This window comes from Mustela erminea, chromosome 3 (genome assembly GCF_009829155.1).
Source record: "Mustela erminea isolate mMusErm1 chromosome 3, mMusErm1.Pri, whole genome shotgun sequence".
Lineage (NCBI taxonomy): Eukaryota > Metazoa > Chordata > Mammalia > Carnivora > Mustelidae > Mustela > Mustela erminea.
The window spans coordinates 61,324,741-61,343,524 of NC_045616.1; the positions used below are offsets into that span (position 1 = coordinate 61,324,741).

At 36.5% G+C, this 18,784-nt stretch overlaps 1 protein-coding gene across 6 annotated transcripts in view; it reads left to right on the top strand.

The window, feature by feature from the left end:
* AP3B1 (adaptor related protein complex 3 subunit beta 1) overlaps positions 1-18,784 on the top strand; it is a 348,922-nt gene that overhangs the window by 261,429 nt on the left and 68,709 nt on the right. For 5 of the 6 annotated variants that reach the window (XR_004283661.1, XM_032334867.1, XM_032334865.1 and 2 more), the window contains one exon: positions 485-560. Coding sequence is in view for 5 of the 6 variants with exons in the window: in XM_032334867.1 (XP_032190758.1) it covers positions 485-560 (76 nt within the window). In the remaining variant the exon portion in view is untranslated. Of the gene's footprint in view, positions 1-484; positions 561-1,293; positions 1,349-18,784 lie in introns of all 6 variants that reach the window. The other variant, XM_032334869.1, reaches the window with a different exon arrangement.

Below are 18,784 nucleotides of genomic sequence, written 5' to 3' on the forward strand. Positions count from 1 at the left end.
AGGGAGCCCACCGTGGAACTCCATCCCAGAACTCCAGGATCACAACCTGAGCTGAAGGCAGACACTCAATTGACTGAGCACCCAGGTGCCCTGAGCAATTCTTTTTCTTAAACCAACTTGTTTAAAAATTATTTTCAAGGCATTTGTAGGCTTTTTCTACAAAGAGCCATTTTAAGTTTTTATATTAGGAAAAGTTGTCAGATCACAAAATAACTATTTGCCTTTAAATTTTCTACTGATGGACCTTTACAATCTTTAAACAAAATATTTAAAAATAACAGTTTGCATGGTGAAGAAAAAATACTGTATGCTATAGCTAAAATAAAAATTTTGATTAAAAAATACAGTCCATCTAACCATACAGAAAGATAATTTGATTTTTTTTTCCCTTGGAGTAAAAAGGTTTGTTTTGAAACATTTAAGAACTACTTCATTGATTTTTTTTAATAGAATGTGCAATAAATCAAATATTTCTTATTTATAGGAGAAAGAAAAAAATAAAACAAAGCAAGATAGAAATCCTCTTACCAAAGATGTTTCACTTCTAGATCTAGATGATTGTAAGTATTGAAATTTAAATTTTTTCTTCTCTTTTTAGTAGTAATTTTTTGTTTGTGTTTTTTGAAAAAGAGGCACACACTTACAGGGGAGGGGAATGGCAGGGAGGAACTGAGGGCAAGAGAGAATCTTAGGCAGAGTCCTTAAGCAGACTCCTTACCCAGGCAGAGCCCAACATGGGGTTCAATCTCCCAACCCTGAGATATGACCTGAGCCGAAATCAAGAGTTGGACACTTAACCGACTGAACCACCCAGGTACCCCAATAGTAGTATTTTTATTTTTATGGTACCTTTTATTTACATGTCTCAAAATATGTCTGTTTCTATTATGAAAAGTTTATAGATGAAAAAGACAAAGTTTTAGAAATTAGTTCTGTTAGTATTTTTTCTATCATCTAGTCAAGTTAGCAGTTTTTTATCAAATGAATAAAGATAACTGGTCAAATAAAAGTACTCAAAATTCATTTTAAGATCTTTTGCTTTAATAATTTATACTTGTTTAGTAAATAATTATCCATATCTCACAACTTCTACATTGTTAATTGTTGATTATAGAGATTGAAACATCTAACTTAGGAAGTGGGGAATTAGGAAAGTAATTGGAAATATAAAGGACACTACTATGTTCTACTTGCCACACTTTTGGTAGGAACAGAAATGGATGCAAAGCTTTTGAATACCAGTGTAGCAATAGTTATCAATATTTTAACTACAAAAAGTCTTTCTCTTAGCAGATCTACTTATAAGAATTTAGAATCTTATACATACACTTACCCAAGTGTGCAAAAGTTATATTCATCATCTCCTTTTAAATACTTATGCATTGTGAAAAAGTTAATGGAACTAACTTTATTGGGAGTAGATTTTGCACAGAAAAAATAACAAGTAAAATGCCATAAATATTAAGTAAGCCACTGTCATTTTGCAGTTTAATTTTTCCATACTAGAGGTAAGTTATGGTTTTAGATTGTCTCAATATGTCATAAATAAAACTGTTCTATTTATATTATTTACCTGGCCTGTCTTCAGTTGTCATGGCAAATTTTTTTTTTTTAATTTTTTAATTTTTTATAAACATATATTCTTATCCCCAGGGGTACAGGTCTGTGAATCACCAGGTTTAACACTTCACAGCACTCACCAGAGCACATACCCTCCCCAATGTCCATAACCCCACCCCACCTTCTCCCAAACCCCCTCCCCCCAGCAACCCTCAGTTTGTTTTGTGAGATTAAGAGTCACTTATGGTTTGTCTCCCTGCCAATCCCAACTTGTTTCATTTATTCTTCTCCTACCCCCTTAAGCCCTCATGTTGCATCACCACTTCCTTATATCAGGGAGATCATATGATAGTCATCTTTCTCTGCTTGACTTATTTCGCTAAGCATGATAACGCTTTAGTTCCATCCATGTTGTTGCAAATGGCAAGATTTCATTTCTTTTGATGGCTGCATAGTATTCCATTTTGTATATATACCACATCTTCTTTATGCATTCATCTGTTGATGGACATCTAGGTTCTTTCCATAGTTTGGCTATTGTGGACATTGCTGCTATAAACATTCGGGTGCACATGCCCCTTCGGACACTATGCTTGTATCTTTAGGGTAAACACCCAGTAGTGCAATTGCTGGGTCATAGGGCAGTGCTATTTTCAACATTTTGAGGAACCTCCATGCTGTTTTCCAGAGTGGTTGCACCAGCTTGCATTCCCACCAACAGTGTAGGAGGGTTCCCCTTTCTCCACATCCTCGCCAGCATCTGTCATTTCCTGACTTGTTAATTTTAGCCATTCTGACTGGTGTGAGGTGATATCTCATTGTGGTTTTGACTTGTATTTCCCTGATGCAAAGTGATATGGAGCACTTTTTCATGTGTCTGCTGGCCATCTGAATGTCTTCTTTGCAGAAATGTCTGTTCATGTCCTCTGCCCATTTCTTGATTGGATTATTTGTTCATTGGTTGTTGAGTTTGCTAAGTTCTTTATAGATTTTGGACACTAGTCCTTTATCTGATATGTCATTTGCAAATATCTTTTCCCATTCTGTCAGTTGTCTTTTGGTTTTGTTAACTGTTTCCTTTGCTGTGCAAAAGCTTTTGATCTTGATAAAATCCCAATAGTTCATTTTTGCCCTTGCTTCCCTTGCCTTTGGCGATGTTCCTAGGAAGATGTTGCTGCGGCTGAAGTCGAAGAGGTTGCTGCCTGTGTTCTCCTCAAGGATTTTGATGGATTCCTTTCTCACATTGAGGTCCTTCATCCATTTGAGTCTATTTTTGTGTGTGGTGTAAGGAAATGGTCCAATTTCATTTTTCTGCATGTGGCTATCCAATTTTCCCAACACCATTTATTGAAGAGGCTGTCTTTTTTCCATTGGACATTCTTTCCTGCTTTGTCGAAGATTAGTTGACCAGAGTTGAGGGTCTATTTTAGGGCTTTCTATTCTGTTCCATTGATCTATGTGTCTGTTTTTGTGCCAGTACCATGCTGTCTTGATGATGACAGCTTTGTAATAGAGCTTGAAGTCCAGAATTGTGATGCCACCAACTTTGGCTTTCTTTTTCAATATTCCTTTGGCTATTCGAGGTATTTTCTGGTTCCCTATAAATTTTAGGATTATTTGTTCCATTTCTTTGAAAAAGATGGATGGTACTTTGATAGGAATTGCATTAAATGTGTAGATTGCTTTAGGTAGCATAGACATTTTCACAATATTTATTCTTCCAATCCAGGAGCATGGAACATTTTTCCATTTCTTTGTGTCTTCCTCAGTGTCTTTCATGAGTACTTCATAGTTTTCTGAGTATAGATTCTGTGCCTCTTTGGTTAGGTTTATTCCTAGGTATCTTATGGTTTTGGGTGCAATTGTAAATGGGATTGACTCCTTGATTTCTCTTTCTTCTGTCTTGTTGTTGGTGTAGAGAAATGCAACTGATTTCTGTGCATTGATTTCATATCCTGACACTTTACTGAATTCCTGTACAATTTCTAGCAGTTTTGGAGTGGAGTCTTTTGGGTTTTCCACATATAGTATCATATCATCTGCGAAGAGTGATAGTTTGACTTCTTCTTTGCCAATTTGGATGCCTTTAATTTCCTTTTGTTGTCTGATTGCTGAGACTAGGACTGCTAGTACTATGTTGAATAGCAGTGGTGATAATGGACATCCCTGCCATGTTCCTGACCTTAGCGGAAAAGCTTTCAGTTTTTTTCCATTGAGAATGATAATTGCAGTGGGTTTTTCATATATGGCTTTGATAGTATTGAGGTATGTGCCCTCTTATCCCTACACTTTGAAGAGTTTTGATCAGGAAGGGATGCTGTACTTTGTCCAATGGTTTTTCAGCATCTATTGAGAGTATCATATGGTTCTTGTTCTTTCTTTTATTGATGTGTTGTATCACATTGATTGATTTGCGGATGTTGAACCAACCTTGCAGCCCTGGAATAAATCCCACTTGGTCGTGGTGAATAATTCTTTTAATGTACTGTTGAATCCTATTGGCTAGTATTTTGGTGAGAATTTTTGCATCTGTGTTCATCAAGGATATTGGTCTATAGCTCTCTTTTTTGATGGGATCCTTGTCTGGTTTTGGGATCAAGGTGATAAAATGAGTTTGGAAGTTTTCCTTCCATTTCTATTTTTTGGAACAGTTTCAGGAGAATAGGAATTAGTTCTTCTTTAAATGTTTGGTAGAATTCCCCCGGGAAGCCATCTGGCCCTGGGCTTTTGTTTGGAGATTTTTAATGATTGTTTCAATCTCCTTACTGGTTATGGGTCTTTTCAGGCTTTCTATTTCTTCCTGGTTCAGTTGTGGTAGTTTATATGTTTCTAGGAATGCATCCATTTCTTCCAGATTGTCAAATTTATTGGCATAGAGTTATTCATTGTATGTTCTTATAATAGTTTTTATTTCTTTGGTGTTAGTTGTGATCTCTCCTCTTTCATTCATGATTTTATTTATTTGGATCCTTTCTCTTTTCTTTTTGATAAGTCGGGCCAGGGGTTTATCAATTTTATTAATTCTTTCAAAGAACCAGCTCCTAGTTTCGTTGATTTGTTCTATTGTTTTTTTGGTTTCTATTTCATTGATTTCTGCTCTGATCTTTATGATTTCTCTTCTCCTGCTGGGCTTAGGGTTTCTTTCTTGTTCTTTCTCCAGTTCCTTTAGGTGTAGGGTTAGGTTGTGTAGCTGAGACCTTTCTTGTTTCTTGAGAAAGGCTTGTACCGCTATATATTTTCCTCTCAGGACTGCCTTTGTTGTGTCCCACAGATTTTGAACCGTTGTGTTTTCATTATCATTTGTTTCCATGATTTTTTTCAATTCTTCTTTAATTTCCCGGTTGACCCATTCATTCTTTAGAAGGATGCTGTTTAGTCTCCATGTATTTGGGTTCTTTCCAAACTTCCTCTTTTGGCTGAGTGCTAGCTTCAGAGCATTGTAGTCTGAAAATATGCAGGGAATGATCCCAATCTTTTGATACAGGTTGAGTCCTGATTTAGGACTGAGGATGTGATCTATTCTGGAGAATGTTCCGTGTGCACTAGAGAAGAATGTGTATTCTGTTGCTTTGGGATGAAATGTTCTGAATATTTCTGTGATGTCCATCTGGTCCAGTGTGTCGTTTAAGGCCTTTATTTCCTTGTTGATCTTTTGCTTGGATGATCCCCTACTATTATTGTAGTATTGTTAATATGTTTCTTCGATTTTGTTATTAATTGGTTTATATAGTTGGCTGCTCCCATGTTGGGGGCATAGATATTTAAAATTGTTAGATCTTCTTGTTGGACAGACCCTTTGAGTGTCCTTCCTCATCTCTTATTATATTCTTTGGCTTAAAATCTAATTGATCTGATATAAGGATTGTCACTCCTGCTTTCTTCTGATGGCCATTAGCATGGTAAATTCTTTTCCACCCCCTCACTTTAAATCTGGAGGTGTCTTCGGGCTTAAAATGAGTTTCTTGTAGGCAACACGTAGATGGTTATTTTTTTTTTTATCCATTCTGATACCCTCTGTCTTTTGATTGGGACATTTAGCCCATTAACATTCAGGGTAACTATTGAGAGATATGAATTTAGTGCCATTGTATTGCCTGTAAGGTGACTGTTACTGTATATGGTCTCTGTTCCTTTCTGATCTACCACTTGTAGGCTCTCTCTTTGCTTAGAGGACCCCTTTCAATATTTCCTGTAGAGCTGGTTTGGTGTTTGCAAATTTTTTCTTTTTTTGTTTGTCCTGGAAGCTTTTAATCTCTCCTTCTATTTTCAATGATAGCCTAGCTGGATATAGTATTCTTGGCTGCATGTTTTTCTTCTTTAGTGCTCTGAAAATATAATGCCAGCTCTTTCTGGCCTGCCAGGTCTCTGTGGATAAGTCTGCTGCCAATCTAATACTTTTACCATTGTATGTTACAGACTTCTTTTCCCGAACTGCTTTCAGGATTTTCTCTTTGTCACTAATACTTGTAAATTTTACTGTTAGGTGATGGGGTGTGGGCCTATTCTTATTGATTTTGAGGGGCATTCTCTGCACCTCCTGAATTTTGATGCTCGTTCCCTTTGCCATATTGGGGAAATTCTCCCCAATAATTCTCTCCAGTATACCTTCTGCTCCCCTCTCTCTTTCTTCTTCTTCTGGAATCCCAATTATTCTAATGTTGTTTCTTCTTATGGTGTCACTTATCTCTTGAATTCTCCCCTCGTGGTCCAGTAGCTGTTTGTCCCTCTTTTGCTCAGCTTCTTTATTCTCTGTCATTTGGTCTTCTATATCGCTAATTCTTTCTTCTGCCTCATTTATCCTAGCAGTGAGAGCCTCCATTTTTTATTGCACCTCATTAATAGCTTTTTTTATTTCAATTTGGTTAGATTTTAGTTCTTTTATTTCTCCAGAAAGGGCTTTTATATCTCCCGAGAGGGTTTCTCTAATATCTTCCATGCCTTTTTCGAGCCCGGCTAGAACCTTGAGAATTGTCATTCTGAACTCTAGATCTGACATATTACCAATGTCTGTAGTGATTAGGTCCCTAGCCTTCGGTACTGCCTCTTTTTCTTTTTTCTTGTGGAGAATTTTTCCGCCTTGTCATTTTGTCCAGATAAGTGTATATGAAGGAGCAAGTAAAATACTAAAAGGGTGGCAACAACCCCAGGAAAATATGCTTTAACCAAATCAGAAGAGATCCCAAATCGTGAGGGGGGAGAAAGGGGATAAAAAGAGATTCAGAAAGAAAGAAAGAAAAAAAAAATAGAACGAAAAGAAAAGAATTAAAAAAAAGAAAATGAATAAAGCAAAGTATAAAAAAGAAAATATATATATACATTAGATAAACTGTTTAAAAACGTTAAAAAAGAAAAGGGTAAAAGTTAAAAAAATTTTAGCAGAAGAAGAGAAAAAAAATGAAAAAGAAAAAAAAATTAAATTAACTGCAAGTCTAAAGAATCATAGGGAGAAAGCCATGAGTTCCGTGCTTTGCTTTCTCCTCCTCTGGAATTCTGCTGCTCTCCTTGGTATTGAAACCACACTCCTTGTTAGGTGAACTTGGTCTTGGCTGGATTTCTTGTTGATCTTCTGGGGGAGGGGCCTGTTGTAGTGATTCTCATGTGTCTTTGCCCCAGGCAGAATTGCACCGCCCTCACCAGGGGCTGAGCTGAGTAATCTGCTCGGGTTTGCTTTCAGGAGCTTTTGTTCCCTGAGCGCTTTTTGTAGAGTTCCGGAGGTCGGGAATACAAATGGCGGCCTCCTGGTCTCCGGCCTGGAGGATCTGAGAGCCCGGGACCCCACTCCTCTGTGCGCCCTCAGAGAACAGCGCCCAGTTACTCCCGTCTTCCTGACATCCGGCCGTGCTCCAAGCTCACTGAGGCTGCGACTAGTTCAAGGTACCCCCGAGCTGTGAGCTCACTGTTGGCTCTGTCTCTGTAGCCGGCTTCCCCTTTCTAATACCCGTAAGCTCTGCGACACTCAGACACCCCCGATCCTTCTGTGACCCTGCGGGACCTGAGGCCACGCTGACCCCACATGGGCTTCGCCCCGGTTTAGCCTCTGGAGCGATGTCCCTCAGCAGAACAGACTTTTAAAAGTCCTGATTTTTTGCTTCGTTGCTCTGCCGCTTGCCGTGAGCCGCGCCCCGGGGTCTATCTTCCCATCGCTTTGGATTCACTTCTCCGCCAGTCCTACCTTTCAGAAAGTGGTTGTTTTTCTGTTTCTAGAATTGCTGTTCTTCTTCTCTTCGATCTGCCGATGGATTTGTGGGTGTTTGCAATCTATAGATAAGCTATCTAGCTGATCTCCTGCTAGCTGAAGTAGTCTCAGCCTGCTACTTCTTTGCCATCTTAACTCCTCTCTCACAAATTCTTAATATAGAGAAATTACAGGAAGTACTTAGCAAAAAGAAATTAAACGTAAAATTAGACCCTATGAACAATTAAAAGAAATGGATTCCAAGAAACACAACCTTCTAAGACTGAATCATGAAGAAATTGAAAATCTGAGTAGGCTAATTACAAGTAATGAAATTGAATCAGTAATTTTAAAACTCCCCAAAAATGAAAGTCCAGAATCAGGCAGCTTTACAGGTAAATTCTACCAAATATTTCAACAAGAGTTAGTACCTATCCTTCTCAAATTATTCCAAAACATTGAAGAGGAAGGAATACTACCAAACTTACAAGGCCAGTATTACCTTTATACCAAAACCAGGCAGAGATACCCTAAATACAAAAATTTGGGGCCAGTATCCACAGTGAATATACATGCAAAAATTCTCAACAAAATATTAGCAAACTCAGTTCAATAATACATTAAAAAGATCATATACCACGATTAAGCAGGATTTATTCCAGGGATGCAAGGATGGTTCTACATCGGCAGATAGTTTCACATGATACACTACATTAACAAAAAGGATAAAAATCATATGATCACCTCAGTAGATGCAGAAAAAGCATTTGATAAAATTCAGCATCCATTTATGATTAAAAATTCTTAACAGAATGGGTATAGAAGGAATGTACCCCAACATAATAAAAGCTGTATCTGACAGACCTACTGTTAACATCATATGCAACTTTTGAGAAACTTAAAGCTTTTCCTCTAAGATTAGGAACAAGACAAATATGCCCACTTTTGCCACTTTTTCATCATTGTACTGAAAGCCTCAGCAGTCAGGCAGGAAAAAGAAATAGGAATCATCTAAATTTGAAAGGAAAAAGTGAAACCATTTGCAGGTGATAGGATACTATATATAGAAAACGTAAAGACTCCACCAAAAAAACTTTTAGAACTAATAAATGAATTGAGTAAAATCACTGAATATGAATTTAACACAGAGAAATTCATTGCATTTCTCTACATTAACAATGAGCTATCAGAATTTAAGAGAGCAATCCCATTTGTAAGTGCATCAAAAATAATAAAATACCTAGGAATAAATTTTTTTAAAGATTTAATTTATTTATTTGACAGAGACAGAGAGAGGCACAAGCAGGCAGAGGGAGAGAGAGAAGCAGGCTCCCCACCAGGCAAGGAGCCTGATGTGGGACTTTATTTATTTATTCCCCCAGAATCATAACCTGAGCTAAAGGCAGCCCTTAACCATCTGAGCCACCCAGGCATCCCGGAATAAATTTAAGCCGGGAATTGAAAGACCTGTACTCTGAAAACTTTAAGACATTGCTGAAAGCAATTGAAGAAAACACAAATAAAACACAAATAAAAGAAAAGATATACCATGCTTATGGATTGGAAGAATTCATCTTGTTAAAAATGTTCATACTACCAAAAGTAATATATTGATTGAATAAATTCCCTGTCAAAATACCAATGACATTTTTTGCAGAAATAGAGCAAAGAATTTTGAACTTTGTATGAAACCACCGAAGATTCCAAGTTGCCAATGCACTCTTAAAAAAGAACAAAGCTGATGTCCATCAACAAATGAATGGATAAAGAAGATGTGGTGTGTAGGGGCACCTGGGTGGCTCAGTGGGTTAAGCCTCTGCCTTTGGCTCAGGTCATGATCTCAGGGTCCTGGGATCGAGTCCCGCATCGGGCTCTCTGCTTGGCAGGGAGCCTGCTTCCTCCTCTCTCTCTCTCTGCCTGCCTTTCTGCCTGCTTGGTCTCTCTCTGTCAGATAAATAAATAAAATCTTTAAAAAAAAAAAAAAAAAAAAAAAGAAGATGTGGTGTGTATACATACAATGGGATATTACTCGGCCAACAAAAAGAATGAAATTTTGCCATTTGCCATGATGCAGATGGAACTACAGGGTATTATGCTAAGCAAAATAAGTCAGAGAAAGACAAATACCATATGATTTCACTTTAATGTAGAATTTAAGAAACAAATGAACATGGGGAAGGGAAGGAAAAATAAAATTAGATAAAAACAGAGAGGGAAGCAAACCATAAGAGACTCTTAACTCTAGGGAATAAACTGAGGGTTGCTGAAGGGGAGATGGAAGGGTGGGGTAATTGGACGATGGGCAATTAATGTGATAAGCACTGAGGAGGGCACTTAATGTGATAAGCACTAGGTGTTATATGCAACTGATGAATCACTAAATTCTTTCCTTGAAATTAATAACCTATATATTAACCAAACTTAATTTACATAAAAAAAATTTTTAAAGAAAAAAGAAAACAAAGCTGGAGGCACTGTACTCCCTGATTTCAAAGTATTCTACAGAGCTGTAATAATCAAAACTGTAATACTGGTACAAAAGCAGAGACAGATCAGTAGGATAAAATACAGAACCCAGAAATAAACCCACGTGTATATGGCCAAGTAATCTAAGACAAAGGAGACATGAATATACATGGGAAGGGCAGTCTCTTCAATAAATGGTGTGGGAAAATTGGATAGCTACATGCTAAAGAATGAAACTGGACCACTATCTTATACCATATATGAAGTAAATTCAAAATGGATTCAAGACTTGAATGTAAGATCCAAACCATAAAACTCTTAGAAGAAAACATAAACAGTAAGCTCTCCACACCAGTCTTAGTATATTTTTGGACCAGTCTCCTCAGATAAGGGCAACAAAAGCTAAAGTAAACAAATGACATTATTATCAAAAAAGCTTTAGCACAGAAACCATCAGCCAAGCGAAAAGACATTCTACTGAGTGGAAGAAGATGTTTGTAAAACATGCATCCAATGAGGGGTTAATATCTAAAATATATGAAGAACTTAGCTGACTTAGTGTTAAAAGAAACAAACAACCTGATTGGAGCACCTGGGTGGCTCATTCAGTTAAGCTTCCAGCTCTTGATTTCACCTCAGGTCATGATCTCATGGGTCATGAGCTCTGCCTCAGTCTCCATGCTCATCAAGGAGTCTGCTTGAAGATTCATTCCCTTTGTCCCTCCCCCAACTCACGTGCACACTCTCTCTCTCTCTCAAATAAATCTTAAAAAATAATAATAATAAGAAGAAACAACCTGATTAGAAAATGGGCTGAAGACTTATATAGACATTTTTCCAAATAAGTTACACAGATGACCAACAGACACATGAAAAGGTGTTGATTATCACTTATTAAAAGCAAATCAAAACTGCAATGAGATATCACCTCACACCTGTCAGAATGGCTAAAATGAAAAACACAAGAAACAACAAAGTATTGGTGAGGATGTGGAGTAAAACAAACCCGCATGCACTCTGGTATAGCCACTCTGGAAAATAGTATGGAGCTTCTTCAAAAAATTAAAAATAGAACTACCCTATGATCCAGCAATCCTGCTAGTAGGTATTTACCCAGATAAAACAAAAACACTAATTCAGAGGGATACATGCACCCCTGCTTATAGTAGCATTATTTACAATAGCCAAATTATGGAAGCCACTCAAGTGTCCATTGATTGATGACTGGACAAAGAAGATGTGGTATATATGTGTACACACACACACTCACACACACAGAGGAATATTATTCAGCCATAAATAAAAACAAAATTTTGCCATTTTCAACAACATGGCTGGAGCTGGAGAATATAATGCTAAGTGAAATAATACATTCAGAGAAAGAAATACCATATGATTTCACTCATATATAGAATTTTAAAAACAAATTAGCAAAGGGGAAAAAGAAGAGAGACCAAGAAACAATCCCTCAACTAGAGAGAACAAACTGATGGTTATCAGAGGGGAGGTGGCTGGGAGGATGGGTAAAATAAGCGTTGAGGATTAAGAGTGCACTTGTAGTGATGAGTGCTGGTGATTAAAATAAAAACTTTAGAAGAATTAATTGGTTTCAAGTAAAACAAACCAAAAAACCTACAATGAACTATTACCTGACACTTGTCAGATTAGCTCTTATTTAAAAGAAAAAATAACAAGTATTGGTGAAGAAGTAAGGCAAGGGAATCCTCATACACTGTTCATAGATATATATAGGTACAACCATTACGGTAAACAGTATGAAAATTCTTCAAAAACTTAAAAATAGAAATACCGTATTATCTAGCAGTCGTAGATTTGGGTATTTATCTAAAAATATATGCATCCCTGTGTTATTTGCAGACTTATTTGCATTAGCCAAGCTATGGAAGCAACTTAACTGTCCACTGATAGATAAATGGATATAGAAGAAGTGATGTGATATACACATGCACATACACACTCAGCTATAAAAAAATGAAATCTTGTCAACAACATGGATGGACCTAGGGGACATTATGCTAAGTGAAATGACTGAGAGAAATACAAATACTATATGATTTCACTTATATGTGGAATTTGAGAAGAAAATAAATGAACATACACAGAAACAGACTCAGATACAGAAAACAAACTGTTGGTTACCAGAATAGGAAGGGTTTGGGGGGGCAGGTAAAATATGCAAAGGGGATTAAAAGGTACAAACTTCGTTATAAATAAGTCATGGGAATGTAACTAAGGTGCAGCATAGGGAATATAGTCAATAATAACAGTGTTATAAAAACTTTGCATGGTGACAGATAGTAATTAGAGTTGTTATGGGATCATTCTGTAATGTATAAACATACCAAATTGCTATGATATACACTTGAATAAAATAAAGTTCAAGTCAAATTTGCATCATTTTTTGCTATTGGCAGATATTTACAGGTTTACATCATTTTTTACCTATTGGCAATGATTTTAAAGCAACATCCAGTGTTGCTAAGGTTTGGAGAAACAGGCACCCTGCACATGTTTTTGATAGAAATAAAAATAGGTGAAGCTTTTAGAGTCATATTAGCAATATTTGTCAAAACTCAAGTTGCACACACCCTTTGATATAACAATTCTTTTCTAGGAATTTATCCTACAGACAAAATAGGAAAATCCGGGGGTGCCTGGGTGGCTCAGTGGTTGAGCCTCTGCCTTCAGCTCAGGTCATGATCTCAGGGTCGTGTGATCGAGCCCCTCATCGGGCTCTCTGCTCAGCACGGAGCCTTCTTCCCCCTCTCTCTGTCTGCCTCTCTGCCTACTTGTGATCTCTGTCTGTCAAATAAATAAATAAAATCTTTAAAAAAAAATAGGAAAATCTGATATTACTCCTTTCTTTTTTTAGACCTTTTCATTTAATGTCTTAATTTTATAGTTAAAGTCCATATTTTTAGGTTTCTAAGACCTTTGGGTCATCTGACTCCTCCCTATGTCTTATTCATTGTACTCCTTTGCATTTCCAAAATATACCAGTCTCATTCCTCTGCATTTCCTGGCAGTGAAGGAAAAATTGAAACATGGAAAATGATATAATTTTTATTATTTGATTATTTTTTTAAAGTATGTTTTTATATGTAGTAGCAAAGTTTTCTTAATCACTAAGTTTTAAGAATTTAAGCATAAGGTTTTTTTTTTTCAGATTCACTGCACTTTTATTGTGAACAAACGAAATTTCAGTTCAGTACAGCTAAGCTTTGGAATTGATAGAGAAATTTTTCCAAAATTACTCTTAGGTCACAAATAACTACTGTCCCACATAAAGGGGAAAAATCCTACACAGTCAAGGAAAAGGTATCCTGTGTATTGTTTCCATTTGCATGAGCTTATGCATTCTCAAATTTTGTCTGATTTTTTATCCACCACTTATCAATGGATTTATTCAGTCTCTCAGAGAGAATCATACCGATTAATGATAGCATCCAGAACACATGGTTCATGGTGGACACAGGTTCATGATGAATACTGTTACTGTAAAAATACTTGGGATTTTTTTTACTTGGAATGAAATTTCATCCTAACTTAAATTTTAACTCAACATAGGGTATATTTCTGTTTGTTTTTAATATCTGAGAACTATTTAAAATATTTTTATTCTGCTTTTGTCAGAAATGACACTTAAGGCCTCCCTCTCAGTTCAGCAAATATTTGCAGATTGTCTGGTAAGTTTAAGGGTACTTTGTTAATACCCCTTTTTGTTGGCTGGAACCAATAAATTAGTCCTTTTATTCCAGGGACTAATATCTAGTCTAGGGCACAGATACCTGAACAGTAGAGGCACAAAGTGTCAATAAATGAGGAGGGAGACAAAAACCAATTAAAAAACTATAAAGGCCTTGTGGAAGAACTGATCTGAGCTTAGTGATAGAGATAAATGGAGTGTACAGGAGAAAAGCTTTGTTGACAATGGTTCTTAAGATACTGACTTCATTTCTGTTGCTTATTAGCCTACAGTAGTTCTCCATTGTCCATGGTAAACAGTTTGTGGATCAGAAAGTAAAAGGTCACTCTCCAGTAGCTTGAGTTCTCGGCTGTGAGAATTAGATTAATTTTGAAAGAGGGTCAGAAACATTCCTTTAGTTTTATCTAAAAGGCACATCATAATCCACAGTTATCTATTCCCTATACGAAGAAAACTTCTAGTATTGAATTTATCTATGTCTTCATTCAGAAAACATTTATTGAATGCTTGCTCTGATACAAGTAATCTGCTACATGCTGGAGATTCTAAATGCATACATTTTCCCTACCCAGGGAATTCTGTTTCTTGAGAACCGTTACAGTTTGAAAGTTCCTTGGCTATTTTATATTTCTGCAAGCGAAGAGATCTTTTAGTACTCCATACCATGTGATCTTGATAGGATGATCATAAAGCAACAATCACACTCCAGTGTTTTTTTATAAGAAATATATACCTATGTAATTATACTATTGGTACAACTAACTCTTCTTAAAATTTTATCAGCCACCAGTAATGATGCTCCAGATAAGCCTTATGATCTGTGATATCATATTGATGAATAAATTGTAGTAGAGGCATTGGAGTGGAGTGGCTAAGAGGACAATGGAGCTGGAGTGTCTGAGTTTAAATCTCATGCTGTTCTTGCTTTTTTAAGATTTTTTTTATTTGAAAAAGAGCACAGAGCGAGAGAGATAGCATGGTGGTATGAGGGTACAGAGGGAGAGGGAGAAGCAGACTACCTCCTGAGCAAGGGGCCCGACCCAGATCCCAGGACCCTGGATCATGACCTATGCCAAAGGCAGACACTTAACTGACTCAGTCACCCAGGTGCTCTTTTCCTTCTAATTACGGAGCTGGGTAATCTTGGACAAGTTACTTAATCTCTTTGTGCTTTTGCTTTAATCTATAAAATAGGGATAATAGTAAAACTTTTAGGAGTCATAAATGGATTAAATGAGTTGATAAATGTAAAAGCACTTAAAACTCTGCTGGGCACATGATAAGCATTATATAAGGGTGTTATCTGTGATGGAGATGATGGTAACAATGGTGCAGCAGCAAGGAATTACATTTAACTGTTTAAATAACTTCATATTAAACCAGTATATATTAAAACTTTGATGTATCATTAAGTTTTGAGGCAAAAGTTTGATCAGAAGAGTAATTGTATAATTATTTTATAATTAAATATATAGTTGACCCTTGAACAATGTTTGGGTTAAGGGGCACTAACAACCACCTGTCACTTTTGACTCCCCCAAAATTTAACTATTAATAGCCTACTCTTAACTGGAAGCCTTACTGATAGTGTAAACAGCCAATTACACATATTTTGTATGTTATATGTATTATATAACATATTCTTAAAATAAAAACAAATGGTATTAAGAAGATCATAAGGAAGAGAAAATACATTTTTAGCATTATACTTAAAATCTGTCCATAAGTGGACCTGCACAATTCAAACCTGTGTTGTTCAAGTGTCAGTTGTACTTTAGTAAAGAAAAAAGTGTTTCTCAGAAAGTTTTTTTTTTTTTTTAAGATTTTATTTATTTATTTGAGAGAGAGAGACAGTGAGAGAGAGCATGAGCGAGGAGAAGGTCAGAGGGAGAAGCAGACTCCCCATGCAGCTGGGAGCCCGATGCGGGACTCGATCCCGGGACTCCGGGATCATGACCTGAGCCGAAGGCAGTCGTCCAACCAACTGAGCCACCCAGGCGTCCCAATTTCTCAGAAAGTTTTAAAAATAAAAAGAAGAAAATGGATTTGTAATCCAAATATCTTGGGTTTACCATCTGGCATGCCAGTTCAGATCTTTTCATATGCAAATCCCCTCTGCCCCTAAGTGTGATCATAGTGGGATACTCTTATCATTTACTTCTCTATTAATCATACACATTCCTTGCCCTGCCATAGATGTTCTTTAACAGTTTCATTTTTTAATGACTTCATGGTTATCTTTTATATTGTTGTAATAAATTATATTTAACAGTTTTACTATTATTGGAAATTTAACTTGTTTTCATTTTTTTGTCTTCATCGTTAGTGAAGCAATACACATCATAAGTATATTATTTCATTATCTCCCCAACTGTTTCATTAAGATAAATCCCCAGGAATAGAATTGCTGGGGCAAAGGCTTTGAAGAATTTAGTTGTCTAAGATTGCCTTTCCCAAAGCTTGTACCAGCTTACACAGTATTAGTATGAGAGTACTGATTCCTGATCCCCTTACTGATGCTGAATCTAAAAATTGCCTTTGCCAAGTCAGTGGGTAGAAATGATACCTGGTTTTCATTTGTATGCCAGGTTATTTTTTTTTTTAACTAGTAGAATCATTTTTTTAATGCATTAATTAAATACTTAAACATAGTCAACTAACCTCAGAATCCATTTTTGGATAAATTTTCAGTGCAAGCTTCTATCTTGCCAGACCTGGAAACAGATGTATAGTCATTTCTTTAGTACCTAAACCTTCTCCTGAAATGATACTAAAAGTCTCTTCCTTTTTTTTTTTTTTTCCTTAAGTCAAACTTTAGTGTGAATTTTCCTCTGGCTTTTGATGTCTTTTTTCCTCTGTGTGTCTTTGGGCCAAGCCATAGTTGAAATCAGAGGCTTTCTTACTCAATATTTTTCCTTACATGGGTATCTAATATTTTGGATGGATGGACAAATATTTAGAACCTACCAAAAAAGTGACTTTTGGAAATGCAACATATTGATCCAAGATAAAAGAACCAGTTCCTGGTCCCACAGTGGTTCTTCCATTCACTTGTTCTGTGATCTTTCCAAGACATAATCTCCCTGTGCCTCAGTTTACAGTGTCTTTAATATAAATTTTTTTTCTACCTCACCTTTTGTTTTTAGCCCTTTTCATGTCATGCCTGAATTATTGTATTCCTCCTCCTGCCAACCTGATTGCTCCTCCTTTGATTTTTGTCCCTTGTACTGATAAGGAGCAGTACATATATTGTTGCTCTTTTCAGTATTTTTAACAGCTCCCTTTGTTGTAGAGGATAAAAATAACTTCCTCAGTTTTCCACGTTCCCACCTCTCAGCCTCTGTTCACAGTAATATTTCACCTACTAAGTCACCAGCTTCTTCTTTGCTCTTATTTAAAGTCTGCCCTTACTTAAAAACTGAGCTTCATTCCTCCCATTCGTAAGGTCTTCCTTTACCACCATATCCCCATTGATCCCCCCACCCCCAAATCCCTGTGACACTTGCTAACTGTATGTTGGTTTTCAGCGTAGATCTGAGGAAGCCTGGGGATTTGTAGCAGTGTTTCAGGCACACTGAAGGAGCAAGGGAGAAAGCAAGGGCTCCATTCCCTCTTCCACCCAGTCTCCACTCTGCTTTTTCTATTATCTATGGTGAAATTTTATTTCAGACTTCTTTGAAAATTTTCTTTTTCGGGCAATATCATTTTTTTATTCCTAACTTTCTGAATTATTTTTTCTGCCTAACTACAGGGTATTGTGAGACTAAATGAGAAAAAGATAGTTTGAAAAGTCCTGTTAAATAAATGTTACTTCCTTTATGCTCTTATTTTGAAGTGCGTTTGTTGAAAGATAAAACTCATTCCACATTTTTAATTTTTTTCACTCAACAGTCAAGCAGTTTCTAAGCACTAAAAATTAATGCATTAGCAGACTAGTAGAAATAAAAAATAAAAAGACACAGATTTGTATTAGAAGAGAGGTATGGTTGTAGAAGCATGTCCAAGTTTATCTGTAGAACAAAGAAGGCAATTTAGAAGCTGTGTTTTGGTGAGTCAGCTTGTGCTTTCCTTCCAAGCGGTACCATAATGTGTAGCAGTTACAAGGTAAACAAGGCAGAGAAGAACCTTCCAGGTAAAGAGAATAGAAGATATTGGGAACAAGATACTGGAAACTGTTAATCGGTAGGGCCTGAAGATAGGAGTTGCCAATAAAATTAGAGATAGATCTGCTACCCAGTATAATACCAACTGGCCACACATAGCTCTTACATTTAAATTTAAGTTAATTAAACTGTGAAGTACAATTCTTTAGTCATACTAGCCATATTTCAAGAGTACATTAGGTTTATGTGCTAGTGGCTACTATAATGGACAGTGCCAAGCTAGAGCATAGAGAACCTTGTGCACTTTGTTAAGGAATTGGACTTTTATCTTGTAGGTACTTGTGAGCCTCTGAAGAATCTTAAGCAGGGGAGGATGAGATCTGTACTTTTTCAAAAATTTTCAGATTTTCACCTGCATGATCTCGTGTATATAGTGGTTTTAGAATAAAAAATTTCTATCTGGTACATAGCTTTTGGTGACGAAGTATAAGTAGAAGGGAGTTAGGACCCTGTAATTACCCCTGTAATTATTATAGTGGAGAATAAAACAGAGAACGGATATAAATACCCCTTTGAGACTTCTGATTCTGCTGGAGAACTCTTGAAAGCTGTTGTTCTTTATATTAGCTGGGGAAAAAATGTTTCTTTACCTTTTTTTTTAGTTTTAGTGAGGTTACTGGGTGATAATGTTAGTGATAACATTATATGATAAAATTTTCAAAAATTATTACTCAAAGTATTTGTACCATTATA